Source organism: Labeo rohita, chromosome 22 (genome assembly GCF_022985175.1).
Source record: "Labeo rohita strain BAU-BD-2019 chromosome 22, IGBB_LRoh.1.0, whole genome shotgun sequence".
In the NCBI taxonomy this organism is placed as follows: domain Eukaryota; kingdom Metazoa; phylum Chordata; class Actinopteri; order Cypriniformes; family Cyprinidae; genus Labeo; species Labeo rohita.
In genome coordinates this window covers 19,397,319-19,412,346 of record NC_066890.1, presented here as the reverse complement: position 1 = coordinate 19,412,346, position 15,028 = coordinate 19,397,319, and the positions used below count along the sequence as shown (strand labels likewise).

The following is a 15,028-nucleotide window of genomic DNA, read 5'->3' as shown; positions in this document are numbered from 1 at the left end:
CAAGAAGGTCTATCCGGTAACTGGAATCAGGCGATGGGAACCATGGATGGGTGAGTTCGATCCTTATGTCTCAAAACTTTTTTGATCTTTCTGGATAGCCAGGTGCCAGCTCTGTGATCTCTCCCTTTTTAGGTTTCTAATAGCAGTCTCTTTGAGTTAGCCCCTTCTTTGAGTACTATCCCCCTGCTATGGGGTTTAGGTAGACAGCCCATTTTTATGGTCAGGTCGATTTGTGGTTTACTCCCCGTTATTGAACTTAAGCAGTGGTCTCCCTGCGCCCCTGCCTGGTTGATATTATCTCCCCTGCTTGGGTTATAAGTAGATGGTCTGGCAGGTTTCTCAAGATCTACTGAGCTATCTGGAGTCATGCGCGGGAACCACGGTGGGTGAGTACGAGATTCTTATTGTGTGTCTACCATGCTGTATTTTTGGGACCTGTGTTTTGTGTTTCCTTTGGTAGGTCCTCTTCGAGCACCCCCCTCTGGTCTTCGACCATGGTTATGGGCTGCTTGCCTGGATCTGCCTTTCGGCATATGGAATGGGAAGCTTTCAGGTCCCCACTACAGCACTACTTCTAGGGTTTTGGTCCTACCTCCAGGTAAGCTCTTCGGAAATCTTTTTCGCAGGGAGCTCCTGGATATCCTGGATAGACACATGGACCTGACGCTACCGGGTTGAGACCCTCTATCTGCGTCCCGCCCTGAGGGGCCTTCTGTTGCTGGGTTTTCCGCCTTTCACACAGACCTGCTCCAATGCCATGTGGTGATCTAGTGGGTCGCCCCTCCGAGGAGTGGGCTTGTTCATGCTATGTTTCACCATCTTAAGAGTCAGAGTTGTTTCTGTGGAAACTCTCTGAGTGCTCCGAGGAGCCTTTGGCTATATTCTCGGCCCTTGCTCCCAAGGTTCTGCGGGCCTTGGTAGAGCAGGGCCCATGCTTTCCATTGAGGTGGTAAGCATGGGTCTGTGTGGGGTGAGAAGGGCTTATGCCCCTTGAGAGGTTACCCGCAGAACAGCCTGAGGGCTGGGGATGTGACTGCTTTCTGTGCAGCCTTGTAGAGGTGGCTCCCCGTCATTTCTGATCCCCGTATCTCTTCCTGGGAGGGTGCGACGATGCTCCCCTTTCTGCGGAAAGGGTTTTGCTAGAGCTCGTCTCCCCTAAAAAGATCAGGTGTCCCTCCCGTGTCTCGGGAGTGGAACCCGGTCTCGATACACTACCTTTTTCTTGGTATGTGTATCAGCTTCAGGGCAGTATTATTAGACAGTTAGCTGCGGCTACTGCATAGGGTGCTCCCCTCCCATCGAGGGTTTGCTTTGAGCACTGCCCCATCGGGCAACTGAGGTTCGCCCTTACTGCCTTCCCCCAGGCCAAGGGAACTGTTCGCGGGTCGGTCTCATCCAAGGCTTCTGTACAGGGCGCAGTGATGCTCCCCTTTCTATGGAAAGGGTCTCTGAGCTCGTCCCCCTGGGGGGACCAGTGGCTCCTCCTGTCCTGGGAGTAGAAGCCTGTCGCGATACACTGCCCTATCCTGTGTGGCTAAGTGTATCAGCTCCTGGCAGTTTTAGTGGATAGATAGCAGCGGCCTCTATCTGCTTGGCATCTTTGTGCTCCCCTCTCCTTGAGGGTTTTGCTTTGAGCTTTGCCTGATTGGGCGGCTAGATGCGCCCCTACTGCCTTCCCCTTAGAGCCTTGTTAAGCCGGCAGTGCTCCCCTCACCCTGAAGGTCCTCTTATTCCACCGTTTCTCAACGGTACGTCTAAAATCCATTTTTATGGTAAGGCCCACACGTTTTGGGCGCTTTCTCAAATCCATGTATATGGTAAGTGCACACGTTAACCTTTGGGCACTTTTCTAAAATCCACGCTGTGGTATGGAAGGCACCGGTGTTCTGCGTCCATTCTAAAATCCTTTATGGTAGGGATTCACGCGCTATTGCCCGTACCCTTTCTCGAGGTGGTCTAAAACCCGGTCGTCTCGGGTCCATCTCCAGAGCTTCTGCCAGGCTAAAAGAACGGTTTTACGCGCCCTAGTTCCGGTGCGCATTCTGTGCTCGCTCAACCGGGTTGAGCAGGGAGTTACCACTTGCGTTCTGTGTTACGACTTCTGAGGGAGTCGTGCAGGGCTGCAGTAGCTCCTGTGTGACAGGCCAACCTGGGTATCCTAGGCTTCTGGCCGTATCCCCTTAAAGGAATACTTTGGTTTCCAAGCTTGGGCTCTACCCCGGGCCGGTATCCGCCCCTGCAGGTAAGTTGGGTATGCAGCCTAAGCTCTGGCCGTAGGGGATATGTCACTGACAGCCGTCACTTTATCCTAGGGGCGACTCCTTAAGGCCTAGGGAGTTGGTACTTAGTGCCTGTCTCTCCGAAGTCAGGCACTCCCCTCAGCATGGCAGCGTGGGTATAACCGTTCCCCCTAGCGCCCCCTAGAGGACGCAGTTCGAGTTCCTCGAAAGGGAACGTCTCAGGTTACGTATGTAACCCTGGTTCCCTGAGAAGGGAACGAGACACTGCGTCCTCTAGGCTCGGGGCCATGCTTCAGGATGTGAGCTTCAGACGAAGAAGTGACCGTCCTGCTCTACCGGTGTCTTTTATACTGTGGTCGCACCGGTAGTGACGCACCGGCAGCGACGAGTCGCGCCGGGAGTGACGTCATAGGCTGTCGCTGGCCAACTCTGTTGTTGTTTTTGTATTTAGGCTTCAGACACGGGTCACGCAGACGGCGTTCCCCCTAGCGCCCCCTAGAGGACGCAGTGTCTCGTTCCCTTCTCAGGGAACCAGGGTTACATACGTAACCTGAGACGTTTTTCCTCATATGCGCGCTTGTGCAAGCAATGACAAATATCTTATGAACCTTACAAACAACACACGTTCGTAAAAAAAACGTTCATTCTAAACGTCTGCATGTTTTCATATCCATTTTCCAAAAATCTAAATAAATTGAAGTGCATGCTGTGACGTTATACACAAATTCGTACACTAATGTGCCCATCACAGGACTGAGATAGGCTACTTTACTTCAGCCTATGTTTTATATAAACAAAACAAAGAGACTTTCAAGGAGAGGTGTGTGGAAGCTTTCCAAATAGTTTGAAATTCAAGGTTTTCGCTTCATATCAATCAGATCAGAAGTAACTAGTAACTAGCTACTTGAGTAGTTTTTCCATCGGATACTTTTTTACTCTTACTCAAGTAACTATTGGGATTGTTACTTTTACTCTTACTTGAGTAAATATTTCCATAAGTACTTTTACTTTTACTTGAGTACAGATTTTGGGTACTCTACCCACCTCTGGAAACAACAGCTAGCACCTTCAGGCCGCACCTCCTAGGTGAATTTCATAGGCTAGAGCAGACTTTGCGAACGGCACTCGTCACTTCACGCACACACTTTCCCGGAGAAGGCAAACAAGAAATCAAAAAGAACGGTCTCCGACCACGGAGGCTTAACATGCACTCAAGAAGTCGCACGCAATGCTCACACGGACACCTTTTAAAATGCTGAATATCCACGCGCTCCCAGTGATGAGCTGCACAGGTGTACGCAATAAAACTACGTGCTGACGCCAGTAGGTGTGTCCTGCCCTTAGTGCATCACCACAAGATTCTAAAAATAAAACCCGTTACATATACAATGCACTGTATTTGCAAACTATATGTAAAACAATGAACTCCAGTCATTTACTATAATATGGTATTATTTGGAAATGAATACAACTCATATGAATCACACTTGCACATAATGTATCACTGTAAGTGTTGAGTCTTCAGGTTGTTCAAGGCTCATAAGAAGCTGCTGTAGGTCTGTATCTTTAGGTCGTTGTGGGTGTTTCTTACTTCCATCACCAAAAACCTTTAACAGGCCTAAGAATACATGAATTAAGAAGATTAAAAACAACTTAATGTACTTATGGGAGAAGAGCATTATGATATGTTTACAAAGTGTATATCATGTTTTTGTGGTGCCCACAGAAAATGTGTTAATATACAAATATCAAAACGTGCCTAACAAATATGGCAATATTTGTCTGTACTAAACACTAAAAAGGGACTCTTACATTTTTTTTTCTTCCCATACCTGAGCAGAGACTCTTATTTTGATACGGGAAAATTGCGTATATGTACGCTATCTGCAGCTCCTGCTCATACATACAGAGGAGCTGGCAGAGACAAGAAGCGATTTCCGACTCTCTTGTCTGTTTCCTGTATTCACAGGTAAATAATAATGTGAACATTTGCGAAAACTGTTTAAATTTCGTAGCATCTGTTTAATCGCGATGTATAGTTAGATCCACTGTTGATGTTACGTGAAAAATCATACAGTTTATTCCCTTTATGTGTTGTGAAGGCCGTGCAGCCATGGAAATGCTGTATATGATTCGGTTAAGATGCCTTTCGAAGTTTAACATGTCATCATTTAGTAAATCTGAGGTGAATGTTTATTCGTTTATGTTGAAAAGTTAATCGGTTAAGTTAAACGCTCTGTTTAAGACTCACTCTGGATTTGCGCTTGGCGCGTCTACTGATCACGTGATCAGCTCGTGAAGAGAGACGGGTAATGTTAGCTCATATGATTTATATTGTTCATTTATGGGGAACTAAATGTGAAATAAGTGTCACAAATGTTTTAAACTGTAAAACAGAGTTAAAGTTTGCATTTATGTGCATAATCTGAGTAAACTAATACTAGATATAACAAAAAGAATATGAATGAGAGATTTTTGAATGTTAAAAGTAGACTAAATGCAGAGAATACAAGGTCAAAGAATGAATGAAAGAGAAAAACAATGAAAAGTAATACTAAGACTTTATTTCTTTTCTTTTGAAGAAAAACAAGTGTTTGTTCATGTTGAATACTGAATATTTGTCAATAAATATATACAGAGGAGCTGGCAGAGACAAGACGCGATTTCCGACTCTCTTGTCTGTTTCCTGTATTCACAGTAATCTGGCTGTCGGGTCTCCGGAGCCGAGACTTGCAACATTTTACATATGGAGTCATGCTACATCTAACTGTAACTCACCTATTATCCCGATAACTAGTACAACACTGATCAGACCAAACACCAGTGTAACAGTCTGAATGGGAAAAAAAATCTAAATTACAAAAGAAAATGAATCATTGTTAAATGAAGTAAAAAAAAAAAAAAAAAAAACAATCGGCAAATAAGACATAAATCATAAGATAAATCATAAAATATTTCTTTACAGAAAGTAGGTGGCTTAAACTAAAATCATTACTGATGTACCTGCACATGGCTGATGAGTTGACTGATGTCCAGATGTTGTGTCTGGTTGCTGATGTTGTTGTTGATCACACAGCTGTAGGTGTTTTTATCCTGATATTCAGCCTCCAGAGGTAAAGAGAGACTGATGTTGAGATTAAACACACTAATGCTGGAGATTAAACTGTTTCCTTTGTACCAGGAGAGAGTCACATCACTCACATTCACCACTGAACACAACAGTGAACATTTAGACACTGATGAACTTCCAGATGATGGAGAATGTCGTGAAGTGTCTCTGATAATGACAGGAACAGGAAGAACAGCTGAAAAAATATCAGAGGATGAAAAGATACCTGTTAAAATTTTGCTGAAATCTCTTAGTCAACACACACAGAGTAAAGTACTTTTTTGTTATGTTTCATTAACTTCAAAATAGCAAAGTGTGATTCAATGAATGATCATTCGTGGCAAAGATTTAATGACAAAACAGATCTGGAGAGAACAGACCAAATTCTATACTCACCATAGAGAGTAACACTAAGCGTTTTGACTGCTACTGCATTTATGGTGATCTCTGCTTTATAAAGTCCAGAGTCTGTGGTTCTGATGTTGGTGATGGTGAGAGATCCAGTTTTACTGTTCATCTTAACTCTGTCTCTAAATCTGTCATCAGTAACATCACTGATATTTGCCGCTCTGTTGATTTCAGCAATGACAGTATCTGGGTTTTCAGGTCCAAACATCCACTCTATCACTGCATCATTTCCCTGTATGTCAGTATCAGTGTGTAGAGTGACAGAATCTCCCTCCATCACTGACAAAGTCTTCATTTCACCTGACACAACACCAAACACCCCTGAAACACATTCAGAAATTCTTAATTCTGAACCTTTTCAAACTAAGTGCAAGAACAGCATTTCAGACTGATTTTAGGATTGTTGGGGAAATGCAGAAGGATGTGAAAAATCTGAAATAAACTTTTACTAACAAAAAATTAAAGTGACCAAGTTTCGCCTAAGAAATTATACTTTTATCTGCACTTTTATATGTTATTCCTGCAAACTTACATAACTGTAATAATTACTGTACTCATACTGCAAAACTTAAGTGAATATCTTAAAAATCGTAAAAACTTACCACTCAAAGGCGAGAACAATAAATGCAGCAAAACTAAAAAGATAGTCATATTCATTAGCAGTGAGATGTGTCCGAAATTTCCGTTACAATCACCACAGACATTGCTTGAGGTTCCTATACAGGACTGCTTTTTTTTTTTTTTTACTTTTAAATTTTGTTAAAACATCTTAACATTTTAAACCATTATTATTTAGGAAATATGGTTGGGCAAATTGATTTCATTCATGATTTCACTTTTATTGACTTTATTTGACTATAAACCTGTTTTATTTTAGAGAACACTGGACGTGAGACCATGAGATTCATACGTACTGATGATTGGACAAGATATTTACTCACAAACTACACAAATCAACAACACACGTCCATTAGACACACTAACAGGAACAAGTACCATTTGTTCATCCAGCAGAATAAACCACATTCAACTCGTTGACCTTTTAGCTACACTGACCCAAATAGAGCTCAGACCACAACAGGTTTCAGTTTGACTCACAACCAAGTTTTATAGAATGCCTTCGTATTTATTACCACAATAAATAAATAAAATAATAATAATAACAGTGCAAAAACAGCAGCCAGAGGCGTAAACGGGTAAACAGCAAAAGTCCAAAACAGGAAGTGATTTAGGGTGTGTTCACACTTGTAGTTCGGTTCTCTTGGTTCATACTGACATTTCTGACAGCGAACCTAAAGATACCAAACCTAATGGCATAGTGATACATTCACAAACTGATTGGTCGAGCTGACCAACATGCGAGATCATGAGATGATCACAGTGACATCACATCATTCTCAAAGTGTGAGTAATATGTGAGCTCATTGTGAATTCAAAACGTTGAGCAGGTTAAGAGGAGGCATTTCAAATATCGGACACCAGGGGGCATTCTAGATCCTCTTTCTCAACACTATCACATTGGTCTCACATGGTGAGCTCACAGTATGAGTACACGCTCAGCTAACAGATTTTTGTTATAAGAATGGTCTCTGACTTCCAGTGAACTGACTTCCAGCCACAGCCTTAGATGAAATCAACTGAAATAAAAGAATCACCAACTTCACTTATTATTAACCACTGACTTTATTTCTGTCAGACATCTACAAAAGCGCTTTGTCACACCCCTGGACTGTTTGTGTTGGTTTCTCCCTCATCTGCCAATATTTGGTTGTTCCTGTTCCTGTCCTTGTTCCTCCACCATGGCTGCCATCATGGCTGGGTCCCACCTGGCTCCTCCTGCTCCAGGTCCCTTCTGTCTCCTCCTTGGTTCCTCCCTCTGTCTGATCCACCCTGGATGCTTCTGTCTCCTCCTTGGCTCCTCCCTCCATCATCACCTTCAACATTGTTTATCGTCCTCCTACCAGGCATCTGGTCTCCGCCAGAGCCTGACTTCCTGTTTCCATTCTACATCCACTCTTTTGTCCTCCTTCTAAGTCCCCCTCCGTTCCTCCCTTTTTTTTGTTTCTGCAGCGCAAGGTCATGACTTCCGGGAGGGCGGCGAACTGTCACACCCCTGGACTGTTTGTGTTGGTTTCTCCCTCATGTGCCCAAATTTGGTTGTTCCTGTTCCTGTCCTCGTTATATCATTATTAGTTAAACTCAGTTCACCTGTGTCTTAATTAATATATCATTCTCACCTGTCATTATACGTTGCATTCAGCTCAGTGTTTGTCATTAAGTCTCGTCTATGTGAACGTGTTTTCTACCCTCCTGTTGTGTTTTGCCCCATTGTGGATTGAATTAAAGACTTTTGAATTCATCATCATCTTCATGCGTATCCTTCAATGCATATTTGTGACACGCTTTAGATGATTTGTTTCATTTGATGTTACCATCATGGTGATTAGTGTTTGCTTTAGTTGGGCTCTTGACCCTCGACATATATCTTTTTTTTTTTTTTTGCTTGCTGTAACTGTGTTTGTAAAGCACACAGAAAAGAAAACCAAAAAGAGACTTCAACCTGGTGATATTGATTTGTTATTGATGATAACAACACAGTCATGACCTAGATTTAGTATGTAGTTTTTGTGAGGTGTTATTAAGCTTAGGTTTTTAGTGATAATATCTCTTTGATCATACAGTATAAGATCCAGCAGTGTCATAATCACTTATGAAGGATTTAAAAAGCTTGGTAAGACACAAACATTTTGAGCTACTGTGTTACTTAAAAACAAAGAGACATCAAGAATCAGTGTATGAATCTCAACAATGGTGACAATCAAAAGCTTCATGTCACAATGCATGCTGGGCACCTAGTTTCTGTGCAGTGAGGTGAACTTTGAACATTGTGACCATAGTATGAGCACACATTGAGGGTGCTGTGAGGTTACACTTTTAGCTCACTTCGACCTCACATTGTTACCGCATCACGAGTATCCTGGGAGCTCATGGTGAGATCACAGTGAGATCAAATTGTTGACTAGGAAGATATTTTGCGGAGACTTCCCTTAATAATTTTATTCTCCTGCATCCTGCACACACACGAGTCTCTACCTGCCCTCACTCACCCGTCTGTCCCACGCCCATGTCTTTACTCCACAGAGTTGCTCTCTGCACCCAGTGCTTTCTCGAGAAGTTTTACCACTGCCGTGCTGCTCTTTCAGGTGTTTTAAATTGGATGTGGAGTTTTTTTGCAGATGAAGAGGTTTCATGAATCTATGCATTTTAAATACAGCTTCTAACGATCCCAAATGCGGTTGTAAATGATCCCAACAGAGGAAGAAGGGTCTTATTTAGCGAAACGATTGGTTATTTACATTTTAAAAAAAGCAAAAAAAACAATTTAAATACTTTTTAATCTCAAAAAGTAAATAAATTACTTTTTTTAATCTCAAAAAATTGGCGCACCATACCAGTCCATTATATGGAGAAAAATGCAGAAATGTTTTCTTCAAAAAAACATAATTTCTTTACGACTGAAGAAAGAAAGACATGAACATCTTGGACAGTGTTGGGGGTAATGCAGTACAAGTAACGCAAGTTTACAAACATTTATTACTATTAATTATTATTACTTTTTCCAAGTAACTAGCATTACTTTTTAACTGACAAAAAAATATCTGAGTTACTTTTTTCAAATAAGTAACCCCCCCTCCCCCTTTTTATTGATTAAAAGAGGCTTTAAGATGTTAGTTCTAGAATAAATGTGAACAAGGATTAATTCATCTCACTCACAAAAAACAGATTCAGTATTCCTCAAAATGAATAAAAACAGTGAAATTCAACTCAGAATATGATGCAAACCTGCAATAATTAAATATGCTAAATAATACAAATATCCTTTATGCATTTAATCCCATTTTATTAACCAATGTCTTTACTGCCAACCTTTGATGATCCAATTCAACCATACTAATAAGCAAAAAATACTCAAGATAATCTAACATTTGTTTTCCTTTTTTTATTGCTGAAGAGTTGATATTTTTTCTTCTGCGGTCTATTGTACAGACGTGAATTTACTTTTCTCAAAGCCTGAGGCTGTTGATGTGAAAAGGCTTTTACATTTGCCAAAAAATAGAACTTTTTTATATTAAAAACAAACAAGCCAGCCCTACCCAGATTTAAAAGAGTACAGCAAAAGTACAGTAACGTAGGGCTGCACGATTAATCGCACGATTTCGTGAGGCGCGTTTAGTCAATGAAGCCGGTAAGTTGATTAGTAGTAAAGCTCCATCACGTGCGTTCAGCTGGAGCGGCAAGTAATACACAGAGCCGTACATCACTGACAAGCTTGTCAGTGCTTTACGGCTCTGTGTATTTAAGACTGATAAACAAGAGATTTGTCTGTTTTGTTTTTTTTTTTTTTTTTAAATGCTGTTTTGTTAATCTTCCATTACAAGGCGTAAGAAACAGAAATCAGAGACTCCAGAACCCAGCATTGTTTTTCAATGAAGAGTGACATATCCATGATGCCACCCCCTGTATTCAGTGATGGACCTTTGACCTCTTACCCTCCGTTAGTATACATATTTACTAGAGCTGTCAAACGATTAATCGTGATTAATCACATACAAAATAAAAGTTTGAGTTTGCCTAATAAATATGTGTGTACTGTGTGTAATTATTATGCTTATATATTTACACACAATTTAATGTATATATTTAATAGAAATATGTTATTAGTGTACAAATATTTTTATTTATATATAATGTAAATTCTATAAAAATTATAATGAATACATACACTTGTAAATATTTCTTAAATATATACATGAATGCGTTTGTATTTATATATACATAATAATTGCACACAGTACACACACATATTTTAGGCGAACTCAAACTTTTATTCTGTATGTGATTAATCGCGATTAATCATTTGACAGCCCTAATATTTACACTCTAACTTACTGTGGTGCATCTCAAGTGAGTAATGATTTAAGAATCAATGAAATAACATCAAATATAATCCAATATATGCAACATGCACTGCATTCAGACTCGACCAACAGTAACCAATATGCAACCACAGTTCCAAAAGCAAAAATGCAGTGATTTGCAAATGTCATAAACCCATATTTTATTCACAACAGAACAGAGAAAAACTGAGGAAATGTATCATTTTAAGGAAAAAATAAGGTCATTTTGAATTTGATGGCTGCAACACACTCTTCTTTTAAATTTCCAGCAACTGCTCTGCTCAATTCCCATACATACAGGTGCTGGTCATATAATTAGAACATCTTCAAAAAGTTGATTTATTTCACTAATTCCATTCAAGAAGTGAAACTTGTATAATGTATACATTCATTCCACACAGACTGATATATTTCAAGTGTTTATTTCTTTTAATTTTTATGATTATAACTGACAACTAATGAAAACCCCAAATTCAGTATCTCAGAAAATTAGAATATTACTTAAGACCAATACAAAGAAAGGATTTTTAAAAATCTTGGCCAACTGAAAAGTATGAACATGAAAAGTATGAGCATGTACAGCACTCAATACTTAGTTGGTGTTCCTTTTGCCTTAATTACTGCAGCAATGCGGCGTGGCATGGAGTCGATCAGTCTGTGGCACTGCTCAGGTGTTATGAGAGCCCAGGTTGCTCTGATAGTGGCCTTCAGCTCTTCTGCATTGTTGGGTCTGGCATATCGCATCTTCCTCTTCACAATACCCCATAGATTTTCTATGGGGTTAAGGTCAGGTGAGTTTGCTGGCCAACTAAGAACAGGGATACCATGGTCCTTAAACCAGGTACTGGTAGCTTTGGCACTGTGTGCAGGTGCCAAGTCCTGCTGGAAAATGAAATCTGCATCTCCATAAAGTTGGTCAGCAGCAGAAAGCATGAAGTGCTCTAAAACGTCCTGGTATACAGCTGCATTGACCTTGGACCTCAGAAAACACAGTGGACCAACACCAGCAGATGACATGACACCCCAAACCATCACTGACTGTGGAAATTTTACACTGGACCTCAAGCAACGTGGATTCTGTGCCTCTCCTCTCTTCCTCCAGACTCTGGGACCCTGGTTTCCAAAGGAAATGCAAAATTTACTTTCATCAGAGAACATAACTTTGGACCACAGTCAGTTATAATCATCAAAATTAAAAGAAATAAACACTTGAAATATATCAGTCTGTATGGAATGAATGTATGCATTATACACGTTTCACTTCTTGAATGGAATAATAAAAATAAATCTTTTTGAAGATATTCTAATTATATAACCAGCACCTGTACAAAGACTGTTGTTAAAAGAAGAGGTGATGCGACACAATAGTAATCATAGCCCTGTCGCTACTTTCTGTAATGAGTTGCAGTCATCAAATTCAAAATGACCTTATTTTTCCCTTAAAATGGTACATTTCCTCAGTTTAAACAGTTTCTTTTTCTCAGTGTAAACATTTGTTATAAAATATGGGTTTATGATATTTGCAAATCATTGCATGCTCGTTTTTAATAGCATCGCAATTAAAAACTAGTGGAGGATGTCTTACAGAGAGTTAAAGACCAGCACAAAAACAGCATGAAGAACAAGTATGAGAGATTATTTGAGGGACTCAAAGTAAAAGTGAATCCTGAAACCCTCCTGAGCAGTGTCTACACACAGCTCTATATCATAGAGGAAGAGAGTGAAGGAGTGAATGAAGAACATGAGGTTTTACAGATGGAGAAAACAAAACTCAGACACTCACAAGACACTCCAATTGACTGCAATGACATCTTTAAAACCTCACTTGAATCAGTATTTGAGGAGAAAGACAAAATCAAGACTGTCCTTACTAAAGGCATCGCTGGAATTGGAAAAACTGTCTCTGTGCAGAAGTTCATTCTGGACTGGGCTGAGGGAAAAGCCAATCAGGATGTGGATTTCATGTTTGTGCTTCCATTTTGAGAGCTGAACTTGATTAAAGATGATCAGTACAGTCTTCACAGACTTCTGCTGGACTTTCATCCTGAACTTCAAGATCTGCCCTCAAAGATTTATGGGGAGTGTAAAGTTGTGTTCATCTTTAATGGTCTGGATGAAAGCAGAATCACACAGATGTTTTCAGATGATCAGAAAATTTGTGATGTGAATAAATCTTCATCAGTGGGTGTGTTGATGTCAAACCTCATCAGAGGACATCTGCTTCCCTCTGCTCTCATCTGGATCACTTCTAGACCAGCAGCAGCCAATCAGTTACCCTTCAAATACATCAACCGTCTGACAGAAATTCAAGGCAAGGCAAGGCAAGTTTATTTATATAGCACATTTCATACACAAAGGTAATTCAAAGTGCTTTACATAAAAGGAAGTAGAATAATCATAAAAAACAATAAAAACAATAATCACAAAAAAGGAGAACAATCATAAAAACAATGATCACAACAATAAAACAAAAAAAATGTAAAATCTAAAAACTGATTGATTTAATGATTTAAAAATAATTTAAAAATTGATTTAAAATAAATTTAAGACAGTTAAAGACAGAAAATGATTATACATAGTGCAATCAGTTTGGACGAAGCACAGTGCTCATTCAGTAAATGCACAGCTACAGATGAGTTTTGAGTCTAGATTTAAATGTAGCTAATGTTTTAGCACATTTGATCTCTTCTGGAAGCTGGTTCCAACTGCAGGCAGCATAATAGCTAAAAGCAGATTCCCCTTGTTTTGTGTGAACCCTTGGTATTTCTAACTGACTCGATCCTAATGATCTGAGTGGTCTGTTTTTATTCAGTGAGCATATCTGCAATGTATTTAGGTCCTAGGCCATTGAGTGATTTATAAATGAGTAAAAGTACTTTAAAATCAATTTTAATTATAACTGGAAGCCAGTGTAGGGACCTGAGGACTGGTGTGATATGCTCAGATTTTCTGGTTCTAGTCAGAATCCTGGCAGCAGCGTTCTGGACGAGCTGCAGCTGTTTAATGGTCTTCTTGGGAAGGCAAGTGAGGAGACCATTACAGTAATCCACGCTGCTTGTGATTAAGGCATGAACAAGTTTCTCCAAGTCTTGACTGGAAACAAAACATCTAATTCTTGCAATGTTTTTGAGATGATAGTATGCTGATTTAGTTACTGCTTTGACATGACTACTGAAACTAAGGTCTGACTCCAGAATCACACCAAGATTCCTGACTTGGTTTTTAGTTGTTTGACCCCTAGAGTCAAGGTATGCATTCACCTTAAGAACTTCCTCTTTGCTTCCGAATGCAATGACTTCAGTTTTCTCCTTTTTTAACTGAAGGAAGTTCTGGCACATCCAACTGTTAATTTCAACAATGCATTGGCAGAGGAAATCAATGGGGCTGTAGTCATTTGGCGATAAGGCTAGGTAAATTCAGGGATTCAATGAGATTTAGAAGGAGGAATATTTCAGGAAGAGAGTCAGTGACCAGAGTCAAGCCAACAAAATCATCTCACACATCAGAAAAGCAAGAAGCCTCCACATCATGTGCCACATCCACGTCTTCTGCTGGATCTCATCCACTGTGCTTCAAAACATCCTGAAACAAAATATCAATGCAGAAATCCCTCAAACTCTGACTGAAATGTATATCCACTTCCTGCTGATTCAGATCAACATGAAGAATCAGAAGTATGAAGAGAGAGATCAGGAGGAACCCCTGCAGTCCAACAGAAAAGTGATTGTGAAACTTGCTAAAGTGGCTTTCAAACAGCTGATGAAGGGCAATTTGATGTTCTTTGAGGAGGACGTCAAAGATGCCTCAGTGTATTCTGGGATTTGCACTGAGATCTTTAAGGAGGAATCTGTGATTCATCAGAGGAAAGCACAGCACAAACTAAATTAAAGAGAAGATCAAAGATGGACATGGATTCTCGACTGAAAGAGCCATCAATCTGTTCCTCTGTCTGCTGGAAGTGAAAGATCAGACTCTGTACAAAGAGATCTGCTGCTCACTGCTCAACAGTCGCCTACATGCTTCAGATGTCAGAGGAGCCACTGGATGAGCTGAACCTCAAAAAATACAACACATCAGATGAGGGTAGAAGAAGACTGATACCAGCAGTGATCAACTGCAGAAAAGCCCTGTGAGTGTTTTATTAAGTTGCAGTGAAAAGTTTTTTTGACTTTGATTTTGATTTTGACTCGTTTTACAGTTAGACATTCTTATCATAACCATACTAAATACTTCAATTAAGACTTTTAATGACAGTAATTGTATCACTTGCCGCCTCCAGCATACAGTAGATTGTATTAAATTAAATTAACCTT

The 15,028-nt window shown here is 40.1% G+C and overlaps 1 protein-coding gene across 1 annotated transcript; it reads right to left on the bottom strand.

Annotated features, from left to right (window-relative positions):
- Positions 1–820: 820 nt before the first annotated feature.
- On the bottom strand, positions 821–7,725 carry LOC127154201 (uncharacterized). The gene is made up of 5 exons (XM_051095609.1): positions 7,584–7,725; positions 5,746–6,078; positions 5,244–5,545; positions 1,003–1,122; positions 821–961 (listed from the first exon to the last, which is right to left on the bottom strand). The coding sequence occupies exons 1-5, from the start codon at positions 7,723–7,725 to the stop codon at positions 821–823; spliced, it is 1,038 nt and encodes a 345-aa protein (XP_050951566.1).
- Between the last annotated feature and the right edge of the window lie 7,303 nt (positions 7,726–15,028).

Coding starts and splice junctions, on each gene's coding strand:
- LOC127154201 (XM_051095609.1), bottom strand. CDS start 7,725: ATGCCTGGTAGGAGGACGATAAACAATGTTGAAGGTGATGATGGAGGG. Junction 1,123..5,243: donor AACTCATCAGCCATGTGCAG/GTACATCAGTAA, acceptor CCCTTTCCGCAG/AAAGGGGAGCATCGTCGCAC. Junction 962..1,002: donor GCCCTCAGGCTGTTCTGCGG/GTAACCTCTCAA, acceptor CACCCCACACAG/ACCCATGCTTACCACCTCAA.